At 37.0% G+C, this 22,096-nt stretch overlaps 2 protein-coding genes and 1 long non-coding RNA gene across 3 annotated transcripts; 1 reads left to right on the top strand and 2 right to left on the bottom strand.

Annotated features, from left to right (window-relative positions):
* Nucleotides 1-1,121: 1,121 nt before the first annotated feature.
* On the bottom strand, nucleotides 1,122-2,312 carry LOC108359741 (uncharacterized). Its single transcript, XM_017611712.1, has one exon. The coding sequence runs from the start codon at nucleotides 2,310-2,312 to the stop codon at nucleotides 1,122-1,124; it is 1,191 nt and encodes a 396-aa protein (XP_017467201.1).
* A 12,531-nt stretch (nucleotides 2,313-14,843) lies between these two features.
* LOC108359744 (uncharacterized) lies at nucleotides 14,844-16,683 on the top strand. Its single transcript, XM_017611716.1, has 2 exons — nucleotides 14,844-15,222; nucleotides 15,359-16,683. Exons 1-2 carry the CDS (start codon nucleotides 14,856-14,858, stop codon nucleotides 15,610-15,612), a joined length of 621 nt encoding a protein of 206 aa, XP_017467205.1. The 5' UTR covers nucleotides 14,844-14,855; the 3' UTR covers nucleotides 15,613-16,683.
* A 414-nt stretch (nucleotides 16,684-17,097) lies between these two features.
* On the bottom strand, nucleotides 17,098-17,684 carry LOC108359745 (uncharacterized). Its single transcript, XR_001846984.1, has 2 exons — nucleotides 17,214-17,684; nucleotides 17,098-17,145 (listed from the first exon to the last, which is right to left on the bottom strand). It is a non-coding gene; the product is annotated as an uncharacterized LOC108359745 (long non-coding RNA).
* Between the last annotated feature and the right edge of the window lie 4,412 nt (nucleotides 17,685-22,096).

Raw genomic sequence — 22,096 nt, 5'->3', positions numbered from 1 at the left:
CGCTGAAACTCTCTATCTTGCGGTGCCACGAGTACCTGGCGAAACATTTTCTCCACATCGGCGGTGATAGCGACCGCATAACGTCGAAAACGGAGTATAATGTTGATTAACGAATCTTGAATGGGAGAGCCAACGAGCTGTAAATCGTTGAGTGAGAGCCCGTTCGAAGTAGGAGCGGACGCGTTAAATACCACGCGGAATATTCCCACCACAGCATGGTGCGGAATATAATAGCATCCAGGCTGAACGAATGGCTCAAGAACTCTCTCCATGTGGCCAAGGGTATCATATTCCCTCATAAATGCTAAATATTTTGCATGCATGTCCGGATCAGCGGTCAAACGTCGTTCCAAACGTGATAACTGTCGCCGGGCGCTGACGTAAGAGTCGCCTAATGGTTGACAGTCTTGGCAGAGGGGCAGCCTCACAATATAGCATCCCTCTGCCGTACGGCGGTGAGTAGTGGCAAAGAACCGCTCGCATTCATCATCCAAGCACTTGGATGTAACGGGTACTTCTTCAAGCTTCCAAAAATTGCAGATAAGGTCCTCTAAATAAGGTTCGTCTCTAATCTGCGTGCAATAAATTCCAACTGTTGCATTCGAAGTGCTCTGAACTGATGCTGGTCCGAATACAACCCAACCAAGTCGTATGACATCTTTCTCAACGATCGAACCCCAGACATCAACACCAAGAAGTACATCAACATTACCCGCGGTACCGAAATATGGGTCTGCCAATTGAAGATTTGCCAAATGTCCCCATTGACCAATATCGACGCTAACCGCGGGGGTAACTGAACTAATCGAACCAATGACCAATGCGTGAATGTCTAGCTCAAACTGAGAAAATATGCTTTTTATTGTAAAGCGGACGCTACCCTTGGTTCTCGTACACGCAACTCCGCCAATGCCCTCCACCATGATCTCACACTTGCTCCTATAAAGACCCAAACTATTAGCCAAACTTTCGGAAAATAAACTTACTTCAGAACCAGGGTCGCATAATATACGGGATGTTCGCTGCTTGTGACCCTGGCCGAATACGTAGGCTCGCGCTGTAGCCAGAAAAATCGTTTGACTTCCTTTGCCGACGTTGGTAATGGTTGTATTGCTTGCTAGTCATAATGATGGTGGGACTGGATTGGCTATACTGTCTGGTTTAGCCATAGGAGTATCTACCCCGTCAGATGTACTAAGTTGCTGTGATTTGTTGCGGCAAAAAATCGTATGATGTCTGTGGCCGCACTGGCGGCAGTTGCCGGAGGAGCATAGTTTAGATGGGTGTCCGGATCGCAAACAGTTAAAGCACAAATTCGATCGCTTTAGAGCTTCAAAGCGTTGATCCGGCCCCATAGCCAGAATGGCCGGACAACGCATAACCTTGTGTGGTCCTTGACAGTGCTGACATTTGCCATCGCCAGTCGCGGCGAGGTTGCACTTTAGAGAGCGGGGAGTCTTCTTCTGCTTTGAGGAAGAATGCGGCACGTCGGGACGATCCGCTACCTGGCAAAACTCAGTTGAGAGACTATGTGCTCGTTTCTCTAAAAACGCTAGCAAGGCAATTAAAGTTGATAGCTCGGTGGAAGAGAAATGCATACACCATTCTCGCTGTGTTCTAGCGGAGAGTTTAGAAACCACAATGGGTACGATAAGGGCATCCCACTTGTCGGCAGGTAACTTCATTACCGTTAACGCTCGCAAGGATTCGTTTACCACATCAACGATGCCCAATAATTCCTTGGACGTATCCTCAGCCATTGACTTCATGTTCAAAACTCTAGCAACGTGAATCTCCGCTAATTGCTTAGGGTTGTCATACCGATCTTTCAGCGCCTTCCACACTTCCTCGTACCCNGCAGGTAACTTCATTACCGTTAACGCTCGCAAGGATTCGTTTACCACATCAACGACGCCCAATAATTCCTTGGACGTATCCTCAGCCATTGACTTCATGTTCAAAACTCTAGCAACGTGAATCTCCGCTAATTGCTTAGGGTTGTCATACCGATCTTTCAGCGCCTTCCACACTTCCTCGTACCCACCTGAATACAACCCTCCTACTAACGGAACCGACTCTGCCTTAACAGCTTGGCGTAGTTTCCCCAGCTTGTAAGCCACCGGCAAATCCCGATTATGTACCAACGTCTCAAACAAATCCTTGAATGCAAGCCACTTATGGGGGCAGCCGTCAAATGATGGTATACAAAGTGGCTCTAATTTTAATTCCATCGGCGAAGCCTTGTTGGTTGACGACTGAGAGTCACACTCAAATCCCTTTCGAAGTTGATTCAGCATTGCGCACAAGTCCATGTAGGTAGCTTCGGTGGAGTCCCACTACACCGATCAAAATGCACTGCAGCAGATTTTAAGCGTTGATCATTTTGGGTGACGTTGAGCTCACCAGGCTTTGCCTCCTTTACTTGCACATACATCCGCAAAATAGCGGCCGCATGGAACTTTCGCAGATTTATTTCTGTCATTTCCGAGATCGAAGAAAATATCCACAATTATCTGCGAAATCAGGCCCGATCCAAACCAAAGTACTTGTGCGTCGAAAAGTGCTAATTAAGCTGAAGTTATATTGCGTTTATTAAAAGTCCTCACAGGAGGCACCAAAATGTGTAATAAAAAACGTGAGCTCAGCTTAATCGCACATCCAATTTATTAAAAGTCCAAGTTGAGAAGGAGGAAATCAGAAAAATTACAGATCAATTTACTCCGAATAGAAATAATAGAGAAAAGCAAAAAGTAAATTACAGGGTGATTCAAATGGCGCAGTTTTAGTTAAAGTAGAATCTTAGACAGATGCAGTTGTACTTTAATTGCTTCTGAAAACGCTATCCACCTTGGAACTGGAATGTCTGCTAAATAGATCGCGCTTTGTTGAAATAACTTCCACAAATCCATGATACCATTTGTAATGGCGTCATCCCAACCAAAGTTCAACTTCCATACGTCCTGTATAATGATTTTGCCCGCTATGATAACTGGCGCATAAAGACCTGTAGGATCATACACCTGGGCGATGTGACTGATGATCTGACGTTTTGTAAATGGTCTCGTGTTTTCCACAGGGTAGCCTCGTATTTTGATATAAAAATTATCGGAATTTGGATCCCAAATCATGCCAAGTATTCCTGACTTAACCTGCAATTCAATCTCGCAAGTCCGGTGTTGGTGAATTCTTTAGCAAATTCGACATTGTTACTCGCTCATTTAGCTAATTGAAAACCGCCAGATTTAAGCATATCTATCATCTACCTGTACAGGCTTTGCAACTCCTCAATGAACTCAGCTCCGCCTAAAACGTCGTCCATGTAAAAATTTGTTAGCGTGGCCACTGAAGCAAGAGGAAATCTTTCGGCTTCATCCAAAGCACATTGTTGGAGTGCCCTAACAGCATTGAAACCAGACGGTGATGTAGTATTCACCAATTGAATGGCCAATCCAAGGGCGAAAAAAAATCGCTGGAAACCTGACGAAACATCTTGATGATACCTGCAGTTAACGCGAAACGGTAATTCCTAAACAACAACAAAGTCTCATACAAGTCACCTTGCAGCTTTCCACCTGGCAACTGAAGGTCGTTGGATGATACACCAGACCATCGTCTGGAGGCATCGAAACCGACACGAAATTTCTTTTTCGATATAATATTATAGGGTATGTAATAAGATAAGCTAGGATCTTCTGGAGCCAGTGGGGCCGGTACTAAATGACTCTCTTTAACATAATCATCCATGAAGTCTCTACAGGTTTCTGCCATGCAAGTATTCCTTTTGAGCCGGTTTCCCAAAGCCAAAAATCTGTCAAAAGCCGTCGGACGAGAGCGCCCAAGAGGAATGGATATTTCTTTCAATGGTATCATTGCTACGTACCGCCCCTCTTCATCCCTAGAATACGTCGATGCAAAAATATTCACGGCGCGTTCCTCTTCGGAAGTGCGCAAACAATGGTCTTCGCCGTCATCGACCGACCAAAATAATTCGAATCTTTTTTCTAAGTTGTAGCAGGAATGAGAGATGTGAAAAGAAAGAGAACATAAAGGTTCAACATTCCAGACACAGCCCGACATAACCCATCCAAGCATTGATTGTTGAGCAATAAACCGACTAGCGTCTGAATCAGAACGAATTATTCCATTCCGTATTATTGAAGCCCAAGTTGAAACACATATGAGGCCCCTAACTGGCCCCTGTACCGCAAACGTTGGATCCGAGAGATCATCATTTTGAAACTGACTCATAAGTCTGCACTTAAAGGCTCGTTGCGGATTCTTACCCGATATCCTTTTAAAAATGACAAAACGCACCTGCAAAGCAGCTTCTGAGTTCTCTATGTGGCACAATACACAATCAATGTAAACCAGCGATTGAATCGGTGGTGCATCACCGACACCTCTGATGGAGATCTTACACGGCATGCGATTAAGACACTACCTATGAACACACGCTTGCGTTATTAGATTTAGCTGTGAGCCGCTATCGCACAATAGGCGCACGTCTCCGGTTAGCGTTCCGGCGTTTTGCCACAAGTGACACACTGCTGATCCAATAGGATAATATCGATAATATCGACAACCCTTCATCAGGCTTCGCCGTTTCATAAAGATCCATTTTTTCACCTGAAAACATGGACGAGCAGCCAGCCGTAGCAATATGAACTTTCCGTTCCATGCGCCCCTTCCGGATACTTGGGACAATTAATTCGATTGTGTTTCGCGTAGTTACACGCCTTGCACCCTCTCCATTTGCAATTTTGCACCAAATTCTCAACTGACAAACAAGATTCACAAAGCTTAAGATCTCTAATTTTGCCCACTCAGTCATTGTATCCCATACTGCCGAGTTTCTCACAATTCCATGAGTGATGACCTCCTTTACAAAATGCGCACTTGTCACTACTTTTCTTACTCGAAAATAGGTTCACGGCTAGTTGGCTGACAGAAAACTCGTTGCTGAACTTAAATCGCTTATCGCGATAACTCTCCGTGTCAGTGGCACACCTCTTGCCTTGACCATCGTTAAAACACCGGTCTGTAATTACACTTGCAGAGCCTAATCTGTTTGCCTTTATGTTACGCATCGCGAAAATGCGCCTTTCTAAAAACGGCAGCAGTTTTGAGAGTGAAGGAGGGTCGGTAGGATTCCTATCCATTTCCCACGCAGCCCTGGTTGACTTGTCAAGTTTACGCAACACATGCACGGCCATAAATGGGCTCCATGTATCTGTGCTGCAATTAAACCGATCCAATGATCGCAGTTCTTGTTCGACGGTATCAATAATTATTCGCAATTTATCTGATCGTCCAAATTCCATCGTCGGAATATCGGTAAGCTGATTAATATGCGTCGTCACAATCTGATAAGGGTTATCATACGTGTCCTCTAATTTCTTCCAAATTCTATCTAAATCACCTTTGTCACGATGTCTCGCTTGTCATGCACATTTCCGAGCTTCACCTTCCAAAGCTTTTAGCAGCAAATCGACTTACGACCCTGAAGACAATTCAGTTTCCAATACTTTACTCACAAATTATGCGCGCCAAGAAGTCCATTTAGTATAATCGCCGTTAAACTTAGTCAGTTTAATCTCCGACACTTTAAGCAAAGTCCGGCCATGGTTAGGGTTGGCCAAATTCATAAGCGCAGTCGATCGCTGTTTGATATTAAAGTATAAATTCGCCACCTCGAAGGCAACTGCTTCGTTCCGAGAGCGAGTCTCCTCACTGATGCTAGGCAATTCAGATACCGCTAGTTGCTTGGTCTGAAATGATGACCAATGTCTTTCTAAAGTAGCCTTTTGCATATCAATTTCTGCTTCATTCCAGCACTGTGCCTCTAAAGACTGACATCTTTTATCAAGGCGCTTGATGAGCTTACTAAGAAGGTTTCTATCCTTAACCAACTCTGTGTACGCAGAATTCATCGTAGAGTGGAAAAACCAAAAACAAATTCGACGTATGCAATAAGAGCTGAATGTTAAACCGACTAATAGGCACTCAAAAACCACTTCCGCGAAGTCCTGCAAAGAAATGACAGCATTAATATAAATGCTTTAGCTCAAAGTCACAATTAAACCAAATGCTGCGCGCTATGTATCAATTATGATAACGTCCTTTCGCACACTCGCTAATGTCCGAATAAATATTGAGTGGTATGACACCACCGTGTAACAGCAAGCGAACGACGCGAACGACGACAAGCGGTGTGTCATAAGTGAAGCCACCACAGCATGGATTAAAACCAGGTACCGCCATGCTTCCAAAATTTGCAAGCGGTGTACCATAAGTGACGCCACCACAGCATGGACCGAATGCAGGTACCGCGGCGCGTCCAAAATTTGCAAGCGGTGTATCATAATTGACGCCACCACAGCATGGACCAAAATCAGGTACCGCGACGCGTCCCAAATTTGCAGACAAACTGTGAGAGTCATGACCACGAATAGTGCAATATCGTGCATGCTCTTCAACGGCTGTACTATTCATCATAGGGGTGAAAAAGATGATTGCCAATGACAATTTCCAAACTAAAAACCGGCAACATACACGCTAAAACAAATATAAACTACATATACCAATATTAAAAGAACAATACAACCTAATTCATGCAGCCTTTTCTGCAAAATGCGCAAAACGATCACGGGTTTCGGCACCAAAATGTTGCGGCAGTTGCCGAAATTATTGAAATTATTCCAGTGCAATATAAAACGTCTGATTGCAATGAATTTAACAAAATAAAAATAATAAAATATTCACTTTATTTCATATGACAATCAACGACAATCGTTCAATCACATAGCACACTAGTAACATATTTACCAAGGAAAATATCGAGCAAGTAACATATTCAACAGGGTCGTTGTGGTAGATTGTCATAAGTTGGTATTTCTTTTCTTCGCCGGTCACAGTTTCGACAGGATCTGTTAATATAATATGTAATGTCTTTAAAACTTTATTTCCGCGCTCTTTTAAATTTGCTATTGAAAAATATTTGAAAAATAAGTCATCCTTAGGCCATTCTAACTTCCTAATGTTACGATTGTTGGCTTCGACCGCAAGCCGCGAAAGCAACTCTTTGAAATTCGTTTTTTCGTTAACAATCGCAAAATTAAGTAAATCGAGTTTTTTGTGTTTTAAATGTGCACAAACTTGAAAATTTTAAATTGTATTATTTTTACCAAGTACTATATTTGTTTTCACCCGGGGTATTTTCTTTGAGAAATCATATGAAAATTTGTCATAAACCCGTAATTTAATTTTGTCATTGCATTCACTATCGTCCTTTAATTGTGTTTGATTCGTCATTGATCGTGTTTTTACCGCTAAAACTTGTGTAGTGGAGTCTTTTAGTTCGTTCATTGTAATCCGTGACAATGCGTCCGCACCGACATTTGTTTTGCCTTTTATGTACTCGATTGTGAAATCGTACTCTGACAGTTCTAGACGTATTCTAGCAAGCTTTGACGACGGATCCTTCATATTAAAGAGATAAACTAAGGGTAGATGGTCAGATTTCACCGTAAAGTCGTAATCATACAGTCGAAACTGCTTGATTGCAAAATATATCGCTTACAGTACAAGTTCAATAATCGGTTTATTTTGCTCTGCTTTATTGAAATATTTAGAAGCCAAACATATTGGTAAGCCATTTCCGTCATGGTTTTGGCTTAATATAGCACCACGCCCAACTTTCGACGCATCGACAGTAATAATCGATTCTTTAGTGTATTTTATAGTGTATTTAGTAGTATTGTAGCAATTTTGGCGAAATTAATGCTGCTTTTAAAAATTCAAGAGCTTTGTCGCACGCACTGTCCCAACTAAATTCAACTTTTTTCCTGCCTAATTTATTTAAAGATGCTACCAGAGACGCAAAATTTGGTATAAACCGCCTGCAATAATTAGCAAACTCTACGAAACGTCGAACCGCATTATTATCAGTCGGTTTTGTATATTTTTTAACACCGTTTATTTTGGTGTCGTCTGGCAACAGATCTTTGGCTGAACATTTATGGCCTAGGAATGTAACTTCCGGCCGAAGAAAATTGCTTTTATTCGGGTTAAGTTTTAGGTTGAAGTTTCGACAAGTGTCGAAAACTTTTGCTAAATTTTTAATGTGGTGTGCTTCACTGCAGCCTATAACAATAAAGTCATCTACATATAAAAATTCTACGTTGGGTGGAATATCAGAAAAAGCTATACTCATCATTCGCGAGAATGAGTTGGGTGCTATACTTAAACCGAATGGCAATACTTTCCAACGATATGCTCCACGGTCTGTGCTAAAAGAAGTTATATCACGTAAATTTTCATCCAAGGGGATTTGGTGAAATCCAGAAAAGGATCTAAGGTAGAAAAATATTTAGCTCTGCCAAGATTATCCAAAATATCGTCAACTCGTGCGAGAGGGATTTTATCCGCAATAACTTTTTTCTTGACTGCGCGGAAATCAACGCACATACGATATGCTTTTGACCATTAGTAGATTTTTTAGGAACCAAAATTAAAGGACTATTGTAATCGGAACAACTTCCTTCAATTAAATCGTTATCTAGTTATTTATTAACTTGGCGAGTTATCTCTCCACGTTGGGAATATGGCAGACGATAGTTTTTTACATATACCGGGTCAGTGTCAGTCAACCTAAGTTTCTGTTCATAAAAATTGTTTAATGTCATTTTCTCATTGTCCAGAGTGAAAATGTCGGCATATTTTATGCAAAGGTCCAGTAAATTGCTGTTAGCTTCTGTAGGGATTTGGTTTTTCAAAATATTTGATAATTCGTTTGTTCGTGAGTCTTCTGTCTTGGTCTTATTAATTGAGTAAACGTGATAGTCAGAAAGTTTTTCACTCCGAATATTTACATTCTTTACATATTTACATTCTTTACATGTTTCACGTCATCTGTGGTATTTATGATTTTGATAATTGGGTTACTGATATTATTTAACTATGCATCTTGCTGTGAATACACCGTGTTCAACTTCTTGCGATTCTACAAAAAGCGGATCTGGCGAATGGCCTAAATCGAAAATTCGGTAAACCTTGCATCTGGGTGGTATGATACAAGTGTCGCTTTCGGTTCCGTGTAGGATTGGTATCGCGACTTTTTCATTGCTTACCCAGAAGGAAATACAATTGCTTGCATAGCTAATAACGCATTTGTTACTTTTTAGAAAATCTTTACCCAATATACCAGCAGATGGTGTGTTAAAGTCATCGTTTGCTACAAATAAAGTATGTTTAATGAAAAAATCAGTAATCAGTATCGGAAGTGACACCGGTAATGCAAATTATATCTTTCGTATTTATAGAAAATTGTTTATCAATGCTAGAATATTTTATTAGAGAAATGTCAGCTTGCGTGTCGATCAAAAACATACAAAATTCCTTTGAGCCATTTTCAGTTCGATAAAGTCGATTGAACCGCCCTCAGTTTTCGCTCCTGAGGGGCGTGAGCGTTTAAAGCGCGCACATTAGCATTATTGCGTGAATTTGGACGTCTATTAGTATTATTGTTGCTGTTATTGTTTCAATTGTTGTTATTTGATGACCGATTACTATTATTGTTGGCATTGTTGCCGTTATGCCTCGCACCGTTATTGTTGTGCCTACTGTTATTACCGTTATTATTGTACCTACTGAAATTAGCATTATTTTGTCTGTAATTATTGTTGTTGTACCTATTAAAATTGTGACCTCTGAAGCAATCCGGAAAAATTATTTGGCCTATTGACTCGGGATCGAAACGCTAACATTTGACGCTCTTTCACTTGATTATTTTGTTCGACTATCATTTTTGCCACTACATCTTTTGAATCACTGAAGGTAGTTGACGATAAAATTGATTTGACCAAATCCGACCGAGTATTAAGTCTAAAAACGTTAACTGTTTGCTCGACTGCCATTTCTAGGCCTTAGACTGGGTCGTACCTTCAATGATCAAAGAACGCTCTAATGCATCCGAAAGCTCCTCGACACGCTTAGCGAATTCCGTATAATTGTTGTTTTTTACATGTAATGATACAATTTTCCCAGCTACAACTTTCGAGTTGTCTGGCTTCATTCTGTTTCTCAACGCATCTTCGAACTGAATTGACTTTGGTCGGAATTGCTTCACGTGCCTTGCCTTCGAGCTTTGATTTCAAAAATGATATAAAAGTTGTATTTAATTATCGTCAGCAAAATCTTTAATTAAATTAATTGTATCAAGTGCTAGCAAATCTCCGTTGTAATTTTCCCTAATGATTGAGGCCCATAATAAAGGATTTCTTCTGTTCAGGTGTAGCCATGTCTAAAAATTCTTGAAAAAATGTAGAAATATTTGGAGAACTGGTAGCCGGTGACGGCAGGTTGAATACAGTGAGGAGATATTTAAAAGATGGAAGTGACGAGCTTCTTTTAAGACTGAATTGTACCGAAGCTTCTGACTTGGCGTCACTAAACTCTTCTTTTGACTCAGAGTCCGCTAAGTCTGATTGGCAAATTAGCAATAAGCTATCAGGTGGAATCTTAACGCGACAATTCAGTTTAGTAAAGCACTTTGCTAACTGTTCCTTACAACGGGCTAACTCAACTTGAACTTCCTTGAGATTACAGGTATGAGCCGAACTATTGGCAATAACTAGTAGTAAAATGGGCTGTAATAAGCGAATATTTATACTCGTCATAAGTTACAGATGGGTTTTTACATCACAAAGTAAGTTTTGTGAAAATTGCAGATAGAGGGTATTGAATATAAGCCCTCGTTATGCTTTTCTTCAGTAGGTCATCGGCTGAAAATTTGGAATGCAGTTAAAGGAACTTTTTCATGCAGTGGGAATATTGGGTTCTATTCCCATACAATTGCAAAGAGTTTAAGTTGGTTTACAAATTTTGTATTTTCAAAGTTATTGTCGTATCAAAATATTGTTATTTATGTTCATCGGTATATGGTAAAAATAGTAGTTGTATTAACGCTTTGTATTTTTAAATAAAAAAATTATAGGAAAGTGAAATTGAGATAGTCGTTAAAAATTTAGCAAAAACCGTATTAAGTCACTTATATCTAGGTGGATACAATAATCACTTTAGTAGCAACGATTTTGAAATTTGAAAATTTAAAATTTTGAAAAAGTTATAGTTATGTATCTGTTGATATATTTAGGTATGTATGAAGCAAGATATATTTGAAAGTGCTAGAACCAAGAAAAAATTGCCTTTGGGTATATCACCTCATTTAATTCAAGTTTGCATTATCAATATGTATAAAAAGAGAAGGATCAATCACATCTTGAAATATTTATTAAAATTATTGGATAACGAAAATGAATTTTAAAAAGGGGTTGAATCCCTCACGTCTCTTACAGCTAAATAATAAAAATTGATTTGAAAAATGGGTTTAATCCCTTGAATCACTTAAAGTTAAATAATGAAAATGAATTTGAAATATAGGTTTAATACTTTGAATCACTTAAATTTAAATAATGAGAATGAATTTAAAAAATTTTTTTAATCCCTTGAATCACTTACAAGTTAGATAATGAAAATGAGTTTGAAAAACGGGTTTAATCCATTGAATCACTTAATAGTAATAGCTAAATAATGAAAATGATGTTAGAAAAATTCGTTGAATTCCTCAAATTACTTAAAGCTAAATAATGAAAATGATGTTGCAAAAATTGGTTGAATACCTCAAATCACTTAAAGCTAAATAATGAAAATGAATTTGAAAAACGTAGATAAAGAAATCGAAATTTTCCACAAGTGTGTGTCGGTCTAATATGCCACAGTCGCAAAAAATGGTAGCTATTACAAAAAGTTTTATGAAAAATATACATGAGTACATACATCTGTAAAATTTAAAATCTAAACGAACCATATTTTTTAACAGCGTTTATTTTGGTGTCGTCTGGCAACAGACCTTTGGCTGAACATTTATGGCCTAGGAATGTAACTTCCGGCCGAAAAAAATTGCTTTTATTCGGGTTAAGTTTTAGGTTGAAGTTTCGACAAGTGTCGAAAACTTTTGCTAAATTTTTAATGTGATGTGCTTCACTACAGCCTATAACAATAAAGTCAACTACATATAAAAATGCTACGTTGGGTGGAATATCAGAAAAAGCTATACTCATCATTCGCGAGAATGAGTTGGGTGCTATACTTAAACCGAATGGCAATACTTTCCATCGATATGCTCCACGGTCTGTGCTAAAAGAAGTTATATCACGTAAATTTTCATCCAAGGGGATTTGGTGAAATCCAGAAAAAAGATCTAAGGTAGAAAAATATTTAGCTCTGCCAAGATTATCCAAAATATCGTCAACTCGTGCGAGAGGGATTTTATCCGCAATAACTTTTTTCTTGACTGCGCGGAAATCAACGCACATACGATATGCTTTTGACCATTAGTCGATTTTTTAGGAACCAAAATTAAAGGACTATTGTAATCGGAACAACTTCCTTCAATTAAATCGTTATCTAGTTATTTATTAACTTGGCGAGTTATCTCTCCACGTTGGGAATATGGCAGACGATAGTTTTTTACATATACCGGGTCAGTGTCAGTCAACCTAAGTTTCTGTTCATAAAAATTTTTTAATGTCATTTTGTCATTGTCCGGAGTGAAAATGTCGGCATATTTTATGCAAAGGTCAAGTAAATTGCTGTTAGCTTCTGTAGGGATTTGGTTTTTCAAAATATTTGATAATACGTTTGTTCGTGAGTCTTCTGTCTTGGTCTTATTAATTGAATAAACGTGATAGTCAGAAAGTTTTTCCCTCCGAATATTTACATTTTTTACATTCTTTACATGTTTCACGTCATCTGTGGTATTTATGATTTTGATAATTGGGTTACTGATATTATTTAACTATGCATCTTGCTGTGAATACACCGTGTTCAACTTCTTGCGATTCTACAAAAAGCGGATCTGGCGAATGGCCTAAATCGAAAATTCTGTAAACCTTGCATCTGGGTGGTATGATAGAAGTGTCGCTTTCGGTTCCGTGTAGGATTGGTATCGCGACTTTTTCATTGCTTACCCAGAAGGAAATATAATTGCTTGCATAGCTAATAACGCATTTGTTACTTTTTGGAAAATCTTTACCCAATATACCAGCAGATGGTGTGTTAGAGTCATCGTTTGCTACAAGTAAAGTATGTTTAATGAAAAAATCAGTAATCAGTATCGGAAGTGACACCGGTAATGCAAATTATATCTTTCGTATTTATAGAAAATTGTTTATCAATGCTAGAATATTTTATTAGAGAAATTTCAGCTTGCGTGTCGATCAAAAACATACAAAATTCGTTTGAGCCATTAATTTTCAATTCGATAAAGTCGATTGAACCGCCCTCAGTTTTCGCTCCTGAGGGGCGTGGGCGTTTAAAGCGCGCACATTAGCATTATTGCGTGAATTTGGACGTCTATTAGTATTATTGTTGCTGTTATTGTTTCAATTGTTGTAACTTGATGACCGATTACTATTATTGTTGGAATTGTTGCCGTTATGCCTCGCACCGTTATTGTTGTGCCTACTGTTATTACCGTTATTATTGTACCTACTGAAATTAGCATTATTTTGTCTGTAATTATTGTTGTTGTACCTATTAAAATTGTGACCTCTGAAGCAATCCGGAAAAATTATTTGGCCTATTGACTCGGGATCGAAACGCTAACATTTGACGCTCTTTCACTTGATTATTTTGTTCGACTATCATTTTTGCCACTACATCTTTTGAATCACTGAAGGTAGTTGACGATAAAATTGATTTGACCAAATCCGACCGAGTATTAAGTCTAAAAACGTTAACTGTTTGCTCGACTGCCANTTATAGGAAAATGGAATTGAGATAGTCGTTAAAAATTTAGCAAAAACCGTATTAAGTCACTTATATCTAGGTGGATACATTAATCACTTTAGTAGCAACGATTTTGAAATTTTAAAATTTTGAAAAAGTTATACTTATGTATCTGTTGATATATTTACTCAAGTAGCACACTGGTGTATAACTTGGTGTATATTTATGAATTTTGGTACATATGTGTTAAGATTAAAAAAAAATAATAATATTTTGGTGTATTTGTCATCCCGCCAGTACTTCTTCTCAAATCAAAATTCTGCCTTTAACGTTTTGGTACTATTGATTCATTGAGATTAGTACGAAAACTGCACCAGCTCCACTCTTTTTATTTGGTTCACAAATTACTCAACGTTGACAAATGTCATTAAAATTATTCAGTCGTTTTATGTTTACCAACCAACCTTTTTGCGTATTTTTATAAATAAATATATAGCCTCATTGCGAGTGTCGAGTCGAGTGCGAGTCGTATAAATATGAAATATTCCAAGTTCAATTCCTATTTGAAGTGCTACCGTAGAAAGAAAAACTTTTTGAAAAGATTAAATAACTGTGTCAAACCAATCGACAACAACCTGCAAAATGACCGACAACTATTAGGAAAGTGTGGAAGCATCAACTTTTATATTCGAGACGGAAACACTAAAAATTCTTCATTATCCGGAGAGTATAGTATTTCGAAAGAACCAATTATATCAGAGACAAATGATTCAATTTCGCACGATGGTTTGGATGATAATGACGAGGTGGTGGAAAATATATATCGGGAAGTAGAGCCGTCTTCAGTAGACTGCGTCATTGATATGTGAACATCCATATTGACTTCATGTCTAAATTGGCTGATTGGGCTATAAAATACAAAATAGCCCACTCTGCTGTATCTGAGCTACTTGTTTTATTGCGGAGCGAACGTTGCTCCATACACCGCATAACGTGGTAATACAAACAATGGGATCCGGTTCATTCTGGTACTATGGCATTGAAAACNTAATGTGGTAATACAAACAATGGCATCCGGTTCATTCTGGTACTATGGCATTGAAAACTGCTTGCGAAATGCATTTCGTGACTTAAATCAAACAATTCAAGTTCTTCTCAATTTCAATGTTGATGGTTTACCCCTGTTCCGAAGTAACAAGTTTCAGTTTTGGCCAGTTTTAATTGACATAGCCAATATGCATGAAATTAGACCAATGGTTGTAGCAATTTATTTCGGCGATTCGAAACCACCATCCAGCGAAGAGTTTTTAAGATCATATGTTGACGAGATTAATAGTCTAATTTTAAATGGAATTGAGTTTCCAAACGGCTCAAAAATATTGATCAAGATTAATGCGTATATTGCAGACACCCCGGCTCGAGCATTTATTAAATGTGAGTAAAGCTCGAACTCCATAGCATGCGTATACATTCGTGTACGTACATTCCACAGTCAAGTTAGCAGATACATAGCAATAGCAATGTTAATGATATAAATGATATAATACCTAATTGTTTCTGGATTTTACAGGCGTTAAGACACACACCGCATATAACAGTTGTACAAAATGTAACGTTGTAGGAGAATTCGATCGATCGGGAAACCACATGAGCTTTCCAAGGTTAGATTGTCGACGAAGAACTCATTTAGATTTTATAAACAAAGTTGATGAAGATCATCATCTATGGAATTCAAGAATGCGACAGTTTTATCACACCCTTTTGGAGGAAATTGAAGGCATTGACATGATAAAAAATTCCCTATTGCTGATTCGATGCACTTAATTGAATTAGGTATGTTTATTTTAGAAACATATTAGCTCGAAATTGGCATCGATACATTGTCGTTCTGGAAATCAATAGAATATCGAACATTTTTGTTATACCTTGGCCCAGTGATAATGAAAAGTTTTTTACCAACTGAGTTTTATAAACACTTTTGGAATTTAGTTTTAGCAACGACGATATATTCATGCGAACGATATGTACAAAGTCCCGGAGTTCTTGACGTCGCTAGGAATTTGATGAATGAATATGTGGAAGAATTTATATCTCTGTATGGCAACGACTCTATCAGCTCCAATGTCCACAATTTAATACATGTTCATGATGACGTTCTGAAATTTGGATCTTTGCGAAATATTTCTGCATATCCATTTGAGAGTACGCTGTATTGGTTGAAATGTCTTTTAAAAAATGGTTCCAGACCTTTGAGTCAAGTGGCTAAACGTATTATTGAAATGAATAAGTTGAATTCCCGGCCTTCAAAATCAGCCGTATACCCCATTTTAAGCAAACAAATTGTCGCAAGCTCTGAAATGTATGGCAGAGTAGATTTTTCAGCATTCATGCTATCAAATGACCGAAAGAATAAGTGGTTTTTGACCAAAAATAGTGAAATCGTTGAAATGATATACGCGACATCAAACAGCACCACAATAAAGATACATGGAAGAAGCATTCGGCGATATGCCGATTTTAATACCAGTCCCTTCTCATCTCGCCATTTAAATATTTATTCCGCAGCCATTGAAATGGAGATACTGAAGGAATATTCCGCAGATGATATAAAATGTAAACTTGTTTGTTTACATCCATATGATCCGGAATGTAGGCAGAATAACCAGTTTTTTAATGCTAAAAAAGGCGTATTCTTTCCTTTAATTCACACTTTGTAACCCCGTATACATTTTATTCCTTCATTCAAATAAAAAAGACAACACTTAAGTTAAAAACATTCATTTTAATATCTCCGTTTTTATACATACATATGTATTTTGTTAGACACTGAACTGTATCTATTTTAATGGAAAATTCTTAATGATAAATACATAAATACACAGGGTAGGGTTTAGTATACATATCGTCATTTTAAGTACAAAACCTAAGAATGAAAACAAACAACGAAGACGAAAAATGCGTGGAGGTTGAGTGCGATTATATTGGCATTTATCATCAAATATAATAACTGAAACTGAATAAAAATGAAAGTGTTTTGCAACCACGTAGCATCAGCACAGTTCGATTTTTTCTGACCACAAAAGTGCACCCACTTTCCACGCAAATTTACGCCTATTTGCAACCCAAACCAACGCACAAACTTGTTCAAATCACAAAGCACTTCATTTATATCATATATTCGTAATAAATCAAAATTTATAGTTTAAATCGCTGCAGAAAACACATCAAGTCGCTAAAAAATAACTATGAAGAGGTTGAAGACGATGTCAACAAAACCAAAAAACATCAAAAACGCTACGAAAACTTTTTCCCGAAAATCGCCACGTATGCTGCTGACTCTGCCTATAAGCTGGATATCTGAAAAATAAGAAAAAATAGCAATTATCTCTTGATAATATAATAAGAATGTTTGTTTACAAAATTACCTCTTTCCGCAATTCCTGATAATTTCTGTGGGCAATTGACAATTGTCCAAAGAATTCACCAAAAAATGAATATTGAATACACCACACAGGAGCTTTGTTTCTTTACAGATATTTATCACTAGCAAGGCGAATTTGCATAAGATAATGTTATACCATGTTCGGACCGACAACGAAAATACTTTGAAAACGAGTTTTGGGATTGTGTGCTGTAAGCTGTTCGCACCGGCTGTTAGAGTTTTCGTTGACAATTCTTTCATCCTTTGTTTACAGTTTCGCTAAGAAAAAACAAAACCAAAATATTTTTCTTTCATTTTCTTATTATTAGGAACCTTTATCGTTTATTTATATTTTAATTTGGCCAGCCAATTGGCAATAAATCCCAACTAGCATATTAGAGATGATCAAATATGACTTACACTTCGATAAATATATCTAAAAAACAAGTGAAGACACCGATTGGAATGGGTGGAACGTGAGTTTTCAAGTAGTTTTCAGTGAAAACTGGTTTTCGTTTGACAGATTTTACAAGGTTTTAGGTCGAAAACCAGTCTTAGCAACGAAAACAAGTTTTCGATGGCGGTCTGAACATGGTATTAGCCGTAAAGAATAATAGAATAAATTTATCGTGTAAAAATAAACAAAGCCGAAGAGAAGGATGAAAGAAAATGTCAGAAGAGTCAATTATATTAATACTTCATTTTTCTATAGGAAATGTGTTTTAATTGCTTTAAATTGTGAAAATATGATTTGTAATAATTAATAAAGAAAATCTGGAAACGGTGGAAAAGTGTGATGTTAGTGAAAATAGTCGTGAATTTCAGGCATAAGTGCAGAATACGGCCCGTTAAGCTAGCAAGAAACGAAGAAGTGGACGTTGTTCACCCTTTTTTTCTAATTCTAATGGTATACAATTTTTTTGGTGCAAACTTATACTGCAGGTGCTATGGAGTGAGAAAGGGGGAATTTTCTTTTTATTTGATTTTTGTAAACAGAATAAAAATTATAACCACATAACCTGATAACCAGGCAAGTGAGAACAACCACTAAATTTTGTAATTTTTCCCGTTCGTCTTCCTGATACTTATCTGCTACAAAAGTAAAGAAACAAAGCTAGTGTGTGTGTACTTAATACACCACCAGTTTGAATATGAGCCAGTGTTGCCATGGACAAATTTTGTTTCCTACTAAAACTTACTACCAAACACAACCAAAACCTACCAAAATTGTATTTAAGTGTTTAATATATTTTTAATGCCAACAACATTTAGAAAAACCAAAATACAGCTAGTACAATAAAAACAAATTAACTACGTATAGACATTCACCTACCAAAATCCAATATAGCCTACCAACCTACTAAATGGAAAAAACCTACCAGTTTTGGTAGTTAAAGCGCATATTTGGCAACACTGATATGAGCTATTAAACATTCCACAAGTAGTGTTGCCACCAGCATTACCATTTTGGTCAAACTGGTAGTTTTATTTTCCTTCGGTAGACAAAATTGTTTAGGGGTCTTCTGTATTGACTGAGTTCAGACACGGAACTGGTTACTTGTAGGATTGCATTGTACTGTTGTAGCGTAGTGTTCGTTTGTAAAAATTAAAAAAGAAAATTGTCGATTAGCGGTTATAAAAAGTTGCTGATGTTGAAAAGCTCTAATGTGTACTAAATGTTATATGCATCTATTGCATTTTCTTTTACTTTTTAGACATAAGATAATTGATATAAATTGAATTAACCTCAAAGATTTAATTTTTACATAAAGCAAATATGAAACGAAATAAAATATCATGTTGATGATGATACAAAAATTGGTTGTTTGGAAACTGATTTGGTAGGATTTCTGGAACGTAAAAATACCTGCAGTGGCAACATTGGTTGGTATGGTTAATACACCAATGGTGAAATATGCATCAATAAAGCACCCCATACACTTAGTGGGATAGTACATACGAGTACGGACAACAGCGAGAATTTTTTCAACATAACGCCGCATATTTTCGTTCGTAACCGTCAACGAAACATAAAAAAGTTGTGTATAGTAACAAATAGTCAGTACTAATTTGTACTGGAACCTGCAAATTTGTACTGGAAAATTGTATAATTGAAGCAATGGTTTTATTCATAACAACGAAATGTGTCTTAGCTTCATGATATTAACTATTGCAGTTTTAAAATACTATTTGGTGGGCATTTCAAGTTTCCTGAATCAAAATAATACCTGCAAACATAATAACGACGTTCTCGCATCCATCCAAGAATTGAAAAACTCTGTGGAATATCTAGGAAGTGAAGTATTTGCACTACAGGAGCTTGTAAAATCAGGGTCGGTGACTAAATTCATGAACAAGCCACATGAAAAACGTTCCCTAATATCTGACTCGACTACAGAAGAATGGGTAGCATCTGAAGAATATGAAGGTATAACATTAAACCAAAATGAGTATGTACAAAAAGCAACAGACTACATTCTATCAAAACTGGACCACGTTAAAAAAACTAAAAAACAATTCACGCGACGAACACAATTAAAATCAATGCTCTTTGCTGATTCACTTTTAAAAACGTGCACATGGAAAATAGCTGCACCAGGAAAACCTAACCGCTTTTCTTTGCTAAGTGCCATTTTAGTACTATTTGTAGACTTCGTAAACCAAAATGTCGATGAAAAGATAGACTTAATTAGAAGAAAAGCAGAATATGGAAGATCAAAATGCAGAAGAGATCGAGACACAAGTTACAACTAGCATGCCATTGAACGCAAATATTTAAATAATAAATCTGAATAAATTTTCTTTAATTCAACAAATCAGTTTTTTATTTATTTTATATGAAGTTGTGTGCGTTTCTTTCATTGTTCTCAGAAAATTAAATATGCCGAAAAATATGTTTCGGTATATATAGTCATGACAAAAAAAATAGGGATACGACATTTTGATTAGTTTTTGTTTTTGTTTGATTAATGATTATTATAGTTTTTATTCAAAAAATACAGCTTATTATCTAACAAAAACCATATAAGTCGGAATTTGAAACTTTGTAGAAAAATTATAAAAATTCAAAAAGATTTTACAACAACGACAAACTTTTTATTACGAATGTACAAGTAGCTAAAAATGAACGTTGATTTTTTTAGAACTTTTATGTCGGATTTACTTCCATATAACGAATAAACACAATCTATTTTTATATGGAAGAAAACCGCTACACGGTCAGCAAAAAATATCAAAAATCAACGCCTTTCTTAGTTACTTGTTTTTGTAAAATCTTGTTGAAAAAAGATTTTTGTTAGATAATGAGCTGTATTTTTATAAAAAACAACAAACATTAAGTAAACGAAAGAACAAGAGCAAAGCTTGTCAAAATTTCGTGTCCCTATTATTTTTCAAAATACTGTATTTCCCAACTGTGCATTGTTCGTCTTTTTTAATTGACAAAGTACATTTTTTATACCAAATTCTCAAATTGAATGGTGTAAATTGTGAATATTTCTAAGTCTAAGGCAAAATAAATATACCGTTCTTTTGGCTTGGTAAATATTTTGTACCAAACTCAAGAATCAGTGTAAGTTTTCGACGACGACCATATTTTCAAAGTATTATGAAGGTAAGGCTATGTTTACAACCTAGAGTAATGGCGTTGCGCGATGCGATGGATATCGCTCGATCAAAATTAGGCGTGTATTATTTGACAAGAAATTTAAGCTATTAGCTTATTTTGTGTGGAAGTCGTAGCCAATATAGTGACTCCTTCGCCAGCATAATCGCTATCGATTAAAAAGCAGAAAGTGTTTAAAGTGTAGCAAAATTATACACGATTAAATATTAGGTTTTTTCCACACGAGCCCGCGGCTACCCGCGGGTGCCCAAAATGTCCAGAAAGCTTTCCTCACTCTAGAAAAATGGGTAATAGAGAGCGCATACCTTCCACTTTTGGATCGTAAATGTCTTCTTCTTCGTGCCCGAAACAGCCCGGACTTTTTTTCCGGGCAGAAATGTGCAAGAAGTCAATTTTAAATAACAGCTGTTGTTTGTTTACATCCGATAGCAAATTTTGTAAAATACAGAAATGGAAAATAGCACTAAAGGTTCAGAAACGTAGGTATCTGCTAATTTTATTAGCTACATATATAAGATAAATAAATATAAAATCATTGTTTACAACTGATTTCATGATTCCGGGCACGAAAAGTAGTTTTTTGCGTTCCTCACGCTCTGGGCACTTTTGGCACGGTTTGACACATTTTTGACACTTGTGAGAGAGTAACTTAATTTTACGCTCTAATTACTGAAACAGCCCGGAAAGCGTATGGAACAAACCTATTTATAATAGGGAAGTTCACGGTTTTAGGTGTAAAGTTGGCAAATGCTATTCATCGTGAACTGCCCTATTATAACTAGTTAATCGTGTATGATTTTGCTAAACTTAAAACACTTAGGGAGACTTTTTATTTGTTTCTATAACCTTTTGACAATTCATGCTGAAACCTAAGCATATTGTATTGTATGTAATAGCAGTAGAAGAGCTGTTTTGATTTATTATGTACACATGTACATATATGTATGTATGGCTTTAAATATGAGAAAAGCTATTCACTTTACAAAAGGCATATTTTTCATTTGCTTTCGGAGCGATAAACACGAACGACTGTGTTAATGATGGCTAGTAGCGATTTTTATGTATTCTCGTTACGCTAATACGCTATGTTGTACGCTTAGCCTAATCCTGAAACTCGGCTGGTCGCCATATTAAAGCTGTATGACTACTATTTAGGTAATTAACAATTTCATTATGTACATTGGCTCAACTATGCCACTTTATGGATATTTTCGACCCTGTTTTAAACAGCGCATCTCTTAGAAAATGTAAAATGGCCAAAA

The sequence above is a fragment of the Rhagoletis zephyria genome, unplaced genomic scaffold, assembly GCF_001687245.7.
Source record: "Rhagoletis zephyria isolate East Lansing unplaced genomic scaffold, Rhagoletis_zephyria_1.1 Rzeph_scaffold_00448, whole genome shotgun sequence".
Taxonomy (NCBI): domain Eukaryota; kingdom Metazoa; phylum Arthropoda; class Insecta; order Diptera; family Tephritidae; genus Rhagoletis; species Rhagoletis zephyria.
This window is presented reverse-complemented; position numbering and strand designations above follow the sequence as displayed.